The sequence below is a fragment of the Culex pipiens genome, chromosome 2 (genome assembly GCF_016801865.2).
Source record: "Culex pipiens pallens isolate TS chromosome 2, TS_CPP_V2, whole genome shotgun sequence".
NCBI classification, from domain to species: Eukaryota; Metazoa; Arthropoda; class Insecta; order Diptera; family Culicidae; genus Culex; species Culex pipiens.
In genome coordinates, this window is record NC_068938.1 from 130,569,899 (window position 1) to 130,583,502 (window position 13,604).

The following is a 13,604-nucleotide window of genomic DNA, read 5'->3' on the forward strand; positions in this document are numbered from 1 at the left end:
TAAACAGAAGCCGCGTTAGAAAATCAGAAGAATAGAAGATAGGTGGTAGCTGAAATGGAAATAAGGGTTCGTTCAAAAATTACGTCCATGAATAGGGGGCGGGGGGGGGGTCTGTGGTTTGTGACAGCCCATGTTTAAGGTATAGGAAAAGTGCGTGACAGGGGGGAGGGGGGGGGGTTTGAAATCCCGAAAATCTCTGGACGTAATATTTGAACAAACCCTAAGAGAAATCCCGTTCTGCGATGTTCCGGTACATCCACAACAGTTGACTCAACGTGCTGCGAATCAAAACAATACCGTCTACAATTACAAATTACATCCCTTTCCCACATTGACGCGCCCCTTTCTTTTAGCCGTCTCGACTCTGACCCTCGCTGGTCAAAGGTTTACGAGCCGTTTCCACAGGCCACCAGCTAGGTCATCATGAAAACCAAGCCAACGTGGAGGTAAGAAAACAAGACACTAAGAACTTGTCGAAGATTTGTCGCAGAGCGAACATCTGATCCGTCGTTGACCGATCCGCTCGAAAACCGCACTGGTATTCAACGACAAAGGTCTCGGTCATCGGTATCAGCTTGCTGCACAAGGGTTTGTACGATGAGTTGAGATACCTCGATAGTTGGCACAATCGAGTCTTTGCCCCTTCCTGTAGATTCGTTCTTCCTGTTGTTCTTCGCACTAAATGATTTGGTACAGAATCTCGGTCGTCCGCGTACTCCCGTGCTTGAAAGGTTCGGCCGGAAGTCCGTCCTTTCCCGCGGATTTCCCGTTCTTGAGCTCCTTAACAGCCTTAGCTACTTCCTCCAACGTAGGCGGGTCCACAGCTTTTCAATCTCCCTCAACGTGTATCCTGTCCTCAACGATTCTCTCTCGCGTCTCACCTTTCAACAGCTGCTGGAAGTGCTCCTTCCACATAGCCGCCACCGCAGTCTTGTCTGTCAACAGGTTACCTTCCGTGTCAATGCACATCTCAGGGAAAGGCGTGGTTTTTCTTCTTGTACACCGTTGACAGTTGCGTAAAACCTCCGCTTATCGTTCGCGTTGTACTGTGCTTCCACTTCGGAAAATACCCTTTCGTCGTATACCCGTCGTTTCAGCGTGTACTCTTAACCAGCATATACGGTTCCTGGCCGTGTTCTTCTCGTCCGTTTTCGCTGCCGATCACTTCGGTAGCCGTTGTGTTCTGGAGATGCTCTGGAGGGCTTCCCATTGCTCGTTCAGGTTACCTAGTTGATTCGTTCTACGAACTTCCGAGTATAACTTGAAAAAATCGTCGTAATCGTCATAAGAACGTGTGGATCAATCGGACGGCGCACTAAACTCACAATTCAAAGGTCGCGTGATTGAATCCTGTGCGGGCGCCCTTAAAATTTATAGTGTGAATATTTCCCCATCTTTTCAACTTAATAAACTGCCCATGATCGCATAAATGTCCCATATGCATTTTCATCGTTTTTGAGTTAATGATGCAGTTTGGTTCAAAATCGTGTGCTCTTTCAGAAAAGCCTATAAAATCCAGTGCTTTGTTCTAGAAATCTGGAGGAAATCCAGTTTTTTCACGAAAACTTTACACGCAGCCTTATGTGTGGGACAAACTTCAAATGCGTTTTTCTCAGCTTGCTGTTTTTGCATATGGGACATTTATGCGAACATGGGCAGTAAAGTCGTTTAGAGTTCAACATAGCTCTTATTAGCAAACATGACAAAATTTCAGCTCTGTTCACTGCTAAGTCACGCGGTTAACAAAATCGCGCAAAATCCTTGAGCCGACGGTTGCCAGTCTTCGATATCATCTGATCGCCTGAGATGTCCACAACCAAACGGGGACATTTTTCGATGATAAAATCCACGGAGATGTCCGTCAGGGCTCCTTTGTAAATTGAAAACTTTCTCAGTTTTGGCAATCGATCCAAAACGAGCACCAACTCGTCGGTGATGTTTTCCATGAAGTAGAAGTTCAGGATTTCCAACTGGGGGCATCGTAAAATAAACTGGATGAGCACTTGAATGGGAATGCCACTTTTTGAAATTCTCAACTCCTGCAAATTACATGCCAGGTTGGGAATGCTTGCACCGTTTTGCGTGGCAGTTATTTGTTCTAGATATAGACGGCGTAATGATGCAAATCGTGGTGCAAAAATGTCAGCCCAACTATCCACCACACAGTTTACCATATTTATCGCTTGGATATTCGGACACTGTGAAAGATAGCTGTGTAAACTGCCAGCAACAATTCTCAGGAAATATAGGTGCAAGTTTGCCAGGTTTGGACTTCTGAAACGTCCAAAATTCACCAGCTGTGTGTTGTCTGCTGGTTTTCCAAAAAGATACAGTCGCGATAGTCGGGTCATCTCGGCCAGGAACGATGGCACAAAAGTTGTCTCGTCTGATTCTATGTCGACGCGGAGTGACTTCAGCTTTCTTAGATTGCGCCCAATTTCGCAGAGTGCCTGTCGATATAAAGTTCCCATTGAGTACAAGTTTGTGTGATCCTTAGAAATAACATTCTTACCGCATTATCAGCTGTAACGCAGAAATCTTCAATTGATTCCTGGAACATCTTGATCTGACATAGTTGCACCACCGTTTTCTTTTCTCCCAGGTGGAATACATGTGTTGGATAGAGCTGGCTCATACTGGCAATCCGTTCCAGCATTGAAGGTGAGAAATAGCACGTCAACTCCGTCAAAGTGCTCTGGACCGATTGCAATAAACGGCATGCTCTGTCTTCTTCATGTTCTGACATCGTTGTCAAATTCAAATAACGCAATCGTGGGAAAATATCGATAAACACATCGAATACCGACTCGCAGCTAAGATCTCTCAATTTCTCCAGTCGAAAATCAACTTTGATCTCTTCAACGGAAGTGTACTTAATGCCTACCAGAATCAATTCCGTAAGATTGGCCGTTTCCTTCAGCATTCCCAGAAGGGTCGGAAGTGCTATCTCGCAGCCACCCAAAGAGAGTACCGTCAGTCCTGGGCCAAACGATGGCCACCATGCGTCAACCGTAATAATTTTAGCGTCGCGTAGCGAAGCAGAAGGCGCAGGAAACAGGTTCCCCGGATAGTACCGCTGGTCCATGGTAAAATTTCGTTCAAATTCAATGTTAAAGTTCTGTCGCAAGCACAAATTCAAATCGACGATGTCCTTCCAGCGGTGGCAGGTTGACCGCACCTCCAACATCGACAGATTGTCCAGGTGGCGAAAGATCGTGATCCACAGTTCCGGGGGAAGTTCTGCTAGCCGCAGGGGACCGTCCGGCTGGCGACACTGCGGACAGAGCCATCGCAGGCCGGAATCACGGCCAGATGAGCGATCCATCGAAAAAATGTTGCCTTGTCAAAAAAAAATTGCATTAAAATGAAAAAAAGTGATCAGAAATGTTTTTAAGTGTGTTTTTTACCGTTGTACATAAAAATTGACATAGGGCTTTAGTACCCAATTGGTTTGACAGTGCCAACCTTGGTGCCAACGGTATTCCCGAGAAAGACATGCGGCAAACCAGCCTCGAAACGACGCGCCGCACATTTGGCAAATGCGTGCTGTCAAATCCCATACTGCACGCAAAATCCAGATATTATGGATTTAGCGGATTTAGCTCGTAGCTGAATTCTTTGTCATCTTCTCACGGTCATTGGAAACGGTCGTGGATAGACCTAGGGGTTCCCAGTTGGAAGGAAAAAAATCAATTTATAGAAAAATTCGACGGTAACATTTCAAAAGGCATCATGTACATTTTGACACTTTCTGGGTTATTGTATATTCTGAAAGTATCTCTAATAAGCTACCTCTCCACCAAAAATGAGCAAAAGTTACTTCAGTAAAGTCTGTTTAAATATGATTTTAAATAAAGTAACATAAACAAAATCTCTGCCATCAGCAGTCCCTGTTTATATAACCCTGTCAACCTGTCAAACAAAAGGCTACATAAACTTCGTGACGAAAAAAAAGCAGCATGAAAAAAGCGCCATGTACATTCGGCGAAGAAAAACGAATCATAACAAAGTGCCCCCCTCAGTGACAGCAGGGTGATATCGACGTTGGTGATTTCAAAAGAAGTTATGTTTGTTTTTCTCAAATAAAATTACGGAAATAATGTTTTATTGAATATGGATGATCAAGTATCAACAAAAGCAACGTTTTTCATCGTTCGTTATCATTAGAACATCTTATTTTGCTTTTATATAAAAATGGTAATTGAAAATGGATGCTCAACATTCAAATGCGTTTTTCTCAAAACGCATGGTTTGTACATGATGCTTTTTGAAATGTTGGCATCGAATTATGGATTAAAATTTTGCTTTTTTATCACTTCTCCGACATCAGAAATAACTGTTTGAACATGCTCGCCATTTTTTCATTCGGTCGGAAAAATATTATCTTTCTTGAAAAAACTTTCATTTTTAATCACATGATCACCCCTAATTCTGGCTCGATGCCGCCATTATGCGACCACGTGCTCCGTTTGTTTGTCAACAAAGCTGCAGCTGGATGGTGCGACGAAGTGAGGGGGGAAGAGATTTTGACATTTTTATGCCCGCATCTGGCCCGCCGCCTATTTCGTCGGTCGTTGAGTCGCCGGTCGTTTCCAGCGACCGAGTCCAGCTAGGAACTGATCGTACAATAACACAGATCTGTGTAAAATTTGACACAGATTGCCCAAAACCAGGAATACAAAGAATCTGTGTGGAAGCCTTGTACGTTGTCTGTTAAATTTGTGTAAAATTTAACACAGAATCTGGGTAAAAAATTACACAGAATCTGGGTAAAATAATTTTATTTAATTGGGTCCTAAAATGAAGTTTAGATTGCTGATATTATTGTTTACAGCGATAAAGCTTATTTTTCTGAGTACAATGACCCTTTTGTACGACCACAAATAGTTTAAAATGGATTTTTAAATCAATTTTGAAAAATTAACCTCGCGGTCCTTCTTGACAGAAAAGCTCCTACTTGACAGCTCGTTCCAAGGGGACCATAGTTGATCCATTGAAAAATGTTGTCTTGTCATTTTTTTTGCATTCACGCAGAAAAATAAGGCATATTTGAATCAACAAAACGTTTTGTTGATTTGAAAATCAAGATTTTTGTTGAATCAACGGTAAACGTCAAAGCAACTTTTTCAAAACAACAAAAGATTTTTGTGGAATTAAGAAAATCAAGGTTTGTTCCAACGCAAAATCGGCGTTGATTATATTCAACAAAATTTTTGTTGAATCAAACCTCGTACAGGCTGATTCTACAAAACATTTTTCTGCGTGTTCAAATGAAAAAAAGTGATCAGAAATGATTTTTAATCGTGTTTTTACCGTTGTACATATAAATTGACATAGGGCTTTAGTACCCAATTATTGTTTTGAAATGGGAATTTATTTAAACATTATTTTTTACGATGCAAAGGAAAAAGAAACATCATGAAAGATGTATTACTGTAAGTTTGAAACATACTAAATTTCATTAATAATAATTATACACATTGGGCCAAAGAAGATGTCCTCTTGTGAGACCAGATTAAAGGTCGTCGAACAGCATACCGCTGCACTTGAAGCACCAGTTCATTCATTCGGGGGAAGTTCCGAGGAATCCAAGTGGCGCATTCAAGTGAAATTGACGTAGGAAGGTGTATCTTTCCGAGCAAACCTGTAATAAAAAAAAGTTAGGCTAGAATTGATGACCACATCATCAATTGGGTCATAAAATGAAGCTAAGATTGCTGATATGATTGTTTACAGCGATAAAGCTTATTTTTCTGAGTACAATGACCCTTTGTACGAGCACAAAGAGTTTAAAATGGATTTTTAAATCAATTTTGAAAAATTAACCTCGCGGTCCTTCTTGACAGAAAAGCTCCTACTTGACAGCTCGTTCCAAGGGGACCATGGTTGATCCATCGGAAAAATGTTGTCTTGTCAAAAAAAAATTTTGCATTAAAATGAAAAAAATGATCAGAAATGGGTTTTTATCGTGTTTTTTACCATTGTACATAAAAATTGACATAGGGCTTTACTGCCGCTCTAATCGTGTCCGTCCCATATGTAAAAACAGTAAGCCGAGAAAAACGCGTGTCAAAGTTGTCCCGCCCATAAGGCTACGTGTTAGAATTTCACGAAAAAGTGGATTTTCTCCGGTTTTCTAGAACAAAGTATTCATTTTATTGGTTTTTCTGATAGTTTACATGATTTTGAACCAAACTGCATCATTACCTCAAAATTGACGAAATTACATATGGGACGGACTTGATTTGAGCGGCAGTTTAGTACCCAATTAAACAAAACTTACATTTCTATGCACAGGGACCGATTCCATTTGATTTGCGATGCATCTGTGTTGCCTGTTTGTTCATGCGATGTATCAAACTTCACCGGTAAGGGCCAATACGCACCTCCAAAAAAGGGGTCAAGAAATAGATTTACAAACAGCAGAACAAAGGAGAGGGAACAATTTTTCTGGGCTTTTCTTCACCCTCTCTGGTTTGTTTTCGCTGCCGCTGCTCCCCATTTGAAATTTTTCTTGACCAGTTCCTTCCGAAGTGCGTACCCCGCTTAAAATTGAAAAAAGGGTGGAAGTAACCCTCAAAAGGGGTTTGTTTACCTTGTGTTTACAAATAAGAGTTAGGTAGAACCCTTTTGAGGGGTACTTCTAATTTCGTGTGTAGGGCTTTAGGACCCTATTACGAAAAATTGATGCATTTTAAATTGATTTTAATCGGAAATCAAATGACGTTTTTCATATCAGCTGCATTTTTGGATTTTTGCGTGTTTCGATAGTATAAATAACTCCGCCAAATTTGAACATGAACCTTGACATGAACAGAAAAATTCGATTTCGAGTGGTGTGCCGCTTCACATGAAATGGCCCACTTGCAACGACCTAGCGTAGAATGCAAGTGGTGTTTCAGACTGAATCTTTCAGTTTCTCATGCGTCCCTTTTTTGTTCAAGCAGATCCCTATCATGAGTCATATTTTTGTCATTATTTGTTTATTCTAAACATTTTTATGACCACATGCATACATTCACACTCTAGCACTGGCTCGTTCACGTGTTGTCGTTTACCACTTTTCGTTTCACATTTCATTCTGTAAAAAATGACGAGGTTTACAGAACGTTGTCGCATCACAGTTCGATTTGTGGTGCTCAGCGGAGGCGTTTGAACTTTACGAGTAGAAGCATTGGTGTTTTTGCAAATATGTCTGTGATTAACGTTGAATTTCCTGAATTGTATGTTTGTAATGTCATTTGTAGATCAGTTTGTAATTAAAAATCAATCATTTTTTCTCATAGTTTGGCGGAAAATCCCGAATCGTACTGTCGCTTCTGTTGCTCGGATGTAGAACTGCAGTCGATATTTGCCAAACCAAAAGAACTTTGTCAGCGAATCGTCCGATTAGTGGAACAACTGACCAACATTACGCTGACCGAAGCCGAGGACTCTCCGTCGGCGATTTGTGGCGCGTGTTTGCGTAAGCTGTTTGAATTTAACCAGTTCCGGCAGCGCTGCAAGCTGTACAGCAATGAAATCCGAAAACGAAGGCTGAATTCTGCCAACAATGTAATTTTGAAAATTGAGGATACAAGTGAACAAAGTGATGTGGTAATACAAAAAGTATCGCCAGTTAAGAAAACTCCCAAGTGTGAGCAAAAGCCTCTCAAGCAAGCCAAACCACGAATGCAGCCTAAAATAGCTAAAAATCGAGCTTCCCTTATGGCAAAATTGTACAAAAGCAAGCGTAAGAACGCCAAATGTGCCCAGCAAAGCCCGGAGGAGCGCGAATTCCGGTGCAAAATTTGCCGCCAATCATTCACCGATAAAGAAAGCATAAATTTGCACATGAAAAAACACGTCGACGCGGTTAACCTAAAGTGTCGCAACTGCTCGGCAACGAGTGAAACGCTGCAAGGACTCATCCAGCACGCGATCCAGAACTATATCCTGGCGTCGGCGTTCCAATGTCGCCGCTGTGGGGTGCAGTTCGAAGGCAGGAAGGAAATGATCGTGCATGAATTTGGTTGCGGGCGAGCTGGGACAGATAGTGATTAGTTTTATTTTTAAATAAGTGTTTTATTGACTCATGACTCGTTGTTTAAAACAAAAAAAAAAAACAAGAATTTTCTGCACTATTTTCCTTTTTGTGTTTAGTTTATTGTATATTTTTAGAAAATATAAAATGAAAAATCTAGTATCGATAAAGCAAAAACAACATCAGAGCCGTATTGTTAGACTTAATTTTGTTTGTAATTTTTTAAACGTTGCATTGGAAAGTTTTCTCATATTATGCGTGGCGAAAAATTTTGATATGAAGAATTTTGTATTTTTTATGTTGACGTTGATAATCTGCTGACTGGGCCAAAAAGGGACATGGAGAAGGCAAGGATAATTTATGTCATGATTAAAAAATTTAACACTCGAGAAACGCATATAGCACCCAACAAAGTGCGTAGCCGAGACAACTATAAGTCTCTAGAAACAAGGATAGAAAAGAGGAATTAGAATTGAATGGTCGAAGAATCTTGTAAGATAATAATTATCTTACAAGATTATTCGAGTCTTTTCTATCACAGGTAGGGGAAATATACCTATTATCCGCGCACCACCAAACCGAAGTGCGCATCTCTTCTGTTGCGCAAAAAATCTGTTGCGCCATACAAATATTGAGTGGTTTGTCGTAAGCGTGTACAACAGCCCGTGGCGCAACAGGCTTTGACAGGTTGCGCTCGTATTTTGATTTTTGTCTGCCTTCACAATATTTTAGTCAAACACCTATCGTCGTAATATGGAGAGTTATTTGCTCGTTTAAAACCTTGTTTAAAACTCCAAAAGACAACACTCAAACCCCGATGGTTTGACACCAACTATTGTCAAACGAACGGAGTCACTTTTTAGTTTGACACCCCTTTTACACGGAGTTCACACACACTACTGAACGTTGTTTTGAAAGTGTGCGTGAGCCCCGTGTAAAAAGTGACAGTTCGTCACTTTTTAGTTTGACTTTGACCAACCAGCGGGGTACAAACTAAAAAAGTGTCAAACGAAAAAGTGACCAACCACCGGGGGTTGAGTGTATTTGGGCCTTAAACTTACATGCACCAGCACTGCCTCGAGTAAGCTCAGAAATTGATGCCATTTACTGGTCGAAAAGGTGAAATTTAATGATCAAAATTTCTTTTTTGCGATACAGTCATCCCACATATTCGGAACACCCACAAATTCGGAACACTTTTGTGATGATTTGTCAATAGCTTGCCAAATGCCGCTTTTCTCTCGACCCTACTATTTTTAGGACCTTTATTTGGCCATTTTCTTGCTATTTTACTAGTAAAAGTAGTACTTTTTGAACAAAAAACTTCACTTCAAGACTATTTTATCCAGAGCAGCAAACACTGCCTCCAAATTGCCGTTTCCATAATTGTGGGATGTTATTGTGCCTCCCACAATTGTGGAACACCTGAATTTAACTGATATTTTCACAAAAAAAGTTATCAGACCATGGATAAAACATCACTAAGCTTGAGTTTCACTGGTTGCAGTGTGTGAAGTCATTATTTTGTTACAAATATGTACTCCTGGAGAGATCCAAAGTTTGTTTACATCCGTAAGAAAAAAGTGTTCCGAATTTGTGGATTTCAAGGGTTAAAGTTTTTCTTCAAAAACTTGATATAAAAGTTAAAATTTGCAGATGTTCGATACAGCATTCGAAAGATCGCATGAGAAGCTTTCAAATGAAGGTTAAAGCGAATCATTAAGTTCAATCATCGATTTGCTATGATTTTTTGAACATTGGCCGATCTGTAAACTGTTCCGAATATGAGGGATGACTGTACCATTTCCACAAATTTGTGAGTTTGGCAAACTGTCAAACACAAAAATGTGCGAGTTTGTTTGTTTATTTGCCGTAGTCTAACCACGGCTACGTCACGACTGTCACCCACATATAAAGCGAGTGAAGTCAAAATCGAACCAAGATCGAACCAAGTTTTTCGCGCGTTGCAGCTCCTTGAAAATGAAAAAATCCCTTTTATGGATAATCATGTTTTTCAGTGTAACGGCCACTCAACGTCTGAGTAAAAATTAGACTAAAATGTTTCGAACGTGCAACTATACACTTAAAAGCAACCCATCTCATTGCAACGTGTTAGGTAACTTTTGTTTTTGTTTTGATCACCGCGATTCGCGTTTTTTTTTTTTCAAAACAGTTGTCAAAACAAATCGAAATTCGGTGGATTTTTACGCGAGCCTCAACGGTTTTCGCGCCTCGAAATGAACGGATTCCGCGAGAAACTGCTAGCCAACCTGGACAAATCGAAGGAGAGCGGTAAGTTGACGGATGGCAGCAATTTAAAGCAACATTGCCGAATTATTTTCCTCGTAGATATCCGCACCCAGCACGCCGCCACCAAAACGGACGACGAAATCGAGGACATTCTGTTCCAGCGCTACCGGGAGGAATTGGCCGGGAACGCCCGGCTCAAGCAGGTCATTGAGCGCGGTAAGAGTTCCGACACGTACCGATTCATTCCGCAGTTTCACTTTGAACTGCCGAAGAACAGCGATGGATTGGCGCAAAAGTTGCGGGAGGAAGCGCGGACGTTGTTCCTGCAGAAGCGGTCCAAGGAGCTGCTGGACAACAACGAGCTGAAGCTGCTGTGGAGCCTGCTGGAGAGTCACCATTCGCCGCCGTTGATGGGCGAGGAGCAGTACATAAATTACGAGAATTACTGCAAGGTGGCCGGGATTGCCGGGGAAAAGTTCAAGCGGTACTTGACGGCGTCGACCTTTGCGCGGTTGGTCGTGTCCAGCAGCTATCCGGGGAAGATCAGCGTCATGTCGCTGTTTAATTACGCAATGAGAAAGGTTTGGCTGCAGCAAACGCGAATCGGGTTGTCGTTGTATGACTACACTGGGCAGGGCTATTTGAATGAGTCGGACTTGGAGTCGTACATTCTGGAGTTGATTCCGACGTTCCCTCAGCTCGAGGGGCTGGAGAAATCCTTCCACAGCTTTTACGTTTGTACGACGGTGAGAAAGTTCTTCTTTTTCCTCGACCCTCTAAGAACTGGGAGGATTCGAATCCGGGACATTCTCACCTGCACCTTCCTGGACGACCTGCTCGAACTCCGAGACGAAGAGATTCCAAAAGACGCCCAGGAAATGAACTGGTTCTCGGCGCCGTCCGCCCTCAGCGTTTACGGCCACTACCTCAACCTGGACAAGGACCACAACGGAATGCTCAGCAAAAAGGAACTCATCGGGTACGGCTCCGGCACCCTAACCCCAATCTTCCTGGACCGCGTCTTCGCCGAGTGCCTCACGTACGACGGCGAAATGGACTACAAAACCTACCTGGACTTTGTCCTTGCCCTAGAAAACCGCTCCGAACCACAAAGTCTGCACTACCTCTTCCGCATCCTGGACGTCGAACACAAAGGCTATCTCACTCCGTTCACCCTCAACTACTTCTTCAAGGGCATTCAGGACGAAATATCCGCCCACCGGGCAGAACCCGTAAACTTTGCCGACGTCAAGGACGAAATTTTCGATATGGTTAAACCGGCCGACCCGTCCCGGATCACGCTGAAAGATCTGATTGTGAGTGGCCACGGTGAAACCGTCGTGTCGATCCTCATCGAGTTCCACAAGTTCTGGGCGTACGAAAACCGCGAGGTCATGGTCACGGACTCGACGGCCTCGAACGGTGAGGAAACGCACAATTTATGATATCCGGCGAGGAAGGAAGATGACGATGATGAAGTGCTGACGGCGTTTTGAAGGGGAGATGCTGAGTGCCTTTTAAATTAGATTTTTGACATGTTTTGAAACACAGTCCCTCCTGCATGGTAAGATACACTGTACTGTACGATTGATGCATTTATATTTTAAATAAATTTTCACTACAATGAATGACATGGCGTTTAATAAATTTTAAATTCCAACCCACAAAATCACGTTATCCTCAAATAACGCGGAATATTTAAGATATGGGCAAATCTGCATAAAATAAAAAGATTTTATTTATGTATTTTTTCAATTGGCTCAAAATTTTTGGGGGCCTTCCCTATGTTGATTCACCCATACAAGGCTCCATAAAATTTTAGGAACTGTTCATAAAAAAGATTCGATTTTTTTCCGAAAATCTGATTCTTTTGAAGGAATTTTCTGATCGATTTGGTGTCTTTGGCAAAATTGTAGGTAGATATTGATGAGGACTATTGAGAAAAAATCGTTACTTAAACCACCTCAATGATTGGTGCCTTCCTCCTTGCAAATGAATACATGCAAGCAAAATGCTAAAAAAGCTTGCTAAAGCTGTCGTTGCTGCCATAAAAAGCTGAGGCTAATGAGCCTTTTGGAAAATCTCAAAAATTACTGCGGTGAAAGATTCAGCCTACGTCATCAGCCGGAACTTTTGCAATGTTCACAACATTTGAAATACTTCACTAAACTACGTATTTTTAATAGGGTTTTATTGGACCCCAAAACGGACCAAATAAGGCTGCCGCAAACAAGTATGCAAGTTTGGCAAACTGTGAAAATGCGAGTTTGTTTGTCATAGTCTAATACCGCCTTGAGTCGATATGTATTCGTGAAGGTATAACTAGGTATGTATTTAAGAAGTTCAATTCTCAGTAAAAGAAAGGCAAAAATAGTACAATTTTTATTGAAAAAATATAAATTTTATTCGAATAGTTTTTAAGTCTAGTTTCAATATCTCAGAAATTGATGGGCCTATTTTCAATGTTAAAAATGAAACACTAACTTGTGAAATTTCCTGAACCTTTCGAAAAAAATAATTGGTTCATTCCATCTAAAGTGTGCAAGAAAAAAAATCAAATTTGTAAATTACACTCCATTATCCTGCCTAGGATCCTGCTCAAGTATTGCAGGGCTTTTCTGCCCATAATTGAAAATTCGGCTATTATGCCAAATCAAGTATTCCGAGAAAAACGCGTTTTAGTGTTTGTCACAAAATCTCCGATAAGGCAATTTCCCATTAGAGTGGCATATTAGCCGTTTGGTTTTTCGCATCGGCAGCCTAGTCTAAACATTATTTCAGTGAAATTCAAGCTTCAGAAGATTGTCGGTGCAAGTAGGCGTCCTGATTGAGGACCCAATCGTAGTAGACGTAATTGATGACGGAAAATAAATTTATCATTCTTGTTCAAACCACTGAGCTGAGTAGTTTACTTTTTACGAGCTCTACCACAATCCAAAAGGTTATTGGCCCAGATTCAAGAATTGAAAGAAGATGAATCCGCAAGTCAACGGTCAAGTTCCAGACAACCCTCAAGCCCCGCAGCAAGTTCCCCATCACTCAAACATGCTCAGTCTCCCGTCGATTGAACGTTTAACCGGCCGGGACAATAGAGCTTTATGACGTTTCGCGTACACACACTAGCGCACCATTTGATTTTGCTGGGCGGACAAAATTTAACCTCAATCTTTTTCGTGTACGTACACGCAATACATGCACACGTAGATAACTCTATTGGTCGACGTGGAAATTCGCTGTTGAGACGTTCTTGGAACTGGAGGAGCTTTGGGAAGTTGTGAAGCCAACGTTGAACGCTGACGGAACCTTGCCACCGATTGACGAACGGAAGTGT

General features: G+C 41.7%; 3 protein-coding genes across 3 annotated transcripts; 2 read left to right on the plus strand and 1 right to left on the minus strand.

Moving 5' to 3' along the window:
• Positions 1 to 1,671: 1,671 nt before the first annotated feature.
• On the minus strand, positions 1,672 to 3,325 carry LOC120415277 (uncharacterized). Its single transcript, XM_039576747.2, has 2 exons — positions 2,513 to 3,325; positions 1,672 to 2,450 (listed from the first exon to the last, which is right to left on the minus strand). Exons 1-2 carry the CDS (start codon positions 3,323 to 3,325, stop codon positions 1,740 to 1,742), a joined length of 1,524 nt encoding a protein of 507 aa, XP_039432681.1. The 3' UTR covers positions 1,672 to 1,739.
• A 3,530-nt stretch (positions 3,326 to 6,855) lies between these two features.
• On the plus strand, positions 6,856 to 9,159 carry LOC120415321 (zinc finger protein 26-like). The gene is made up of 2 exons (XM_039576804.2): positions 6,856 to 7,223; positions 7,287 to 9,159. The coding sequence occupies exons 1-2, from the start codon at positions 7,192 to 7,194 to the stop codon at positions 8,041 to 8,043; spliced, it is 789 nt and encodes a 262-aa protein (XP_039432738.1). The 5' UTR covers positions 6,856 to 7,191; the 3' UTR covers positions 8,044 to 9,159.
• Positions 9,160 to 10,161: 1,002 nt separating this feature from the next.
• On the plus strand, positions 10,162 to 11,901 carry LOC120415337 (serine/threonine-protein phosphatase 2A regulatory subunit B'' subunit gamma-like). The gene is made up of 2 exons (XM_039576826.2): positions 10,162 to 10,315; positions 10,373 to 11,901. The coding sequence occupies exons 1-2, from the start codon at positions 10,261 to 10,263 to the stop codon at positions 11,716 to 11,718; spliced, it is 1,401 nt and encodes a 466-aa protein (XP_039432760.1). The 5' UTR covers positions 10,162 to 10,260; the 3' UTR covers positions 11,719 to 11,901.
• Positions 11,902 to 13,604: the final 1,703 nt, after the last annotated feature.

Excerpts from the sequence above, each read along its gene's own strand:
- LOC120415277 (XM_039576747.2), bottom strand. The coding sequence starts at position 3,325 with ATGGATCGCTCATCTGGCCGTGATTCCGGCCTGCGATGGCTCTGTCCG. Across the intron at positions 2,451-2,512 it reads GCGTTACAGCTGATAATGCG|GCACTCTGCGAAATTGGGCG; the intron begins GTAAGAATGTTA and ends TTATATCGACAG.
- LOC120415321 (XM_039576804.2), top strand. The coding sequence starts at position 7,192 with ATGTCTGTGATTAACGTTGAATTTCCTGAATT. Across the intron at positions 7,224-7,286 it reads AACGTTGAATTTCCTGAATT|TTTGGCGGAAAATCCCGAAT; the intron begins GTATGTTTGTAA and ends TTTTTCTCATAG.
- LOC120415337 (XM_039576826.2), top strand. The coding sequence starts at position 10,261 with ATGAACGGATTCCGCGAGAAACTGCTAGCCAACCTGGACAAATCGAAG. Across the intron at positions 10,316-10,372 it reads GGACAAATCGAAGGAGAGCG|ATATCCGCACCCAGCACGCC; the intron begins GTAAGTTGACGG and ends TTTTCCTCGTAG.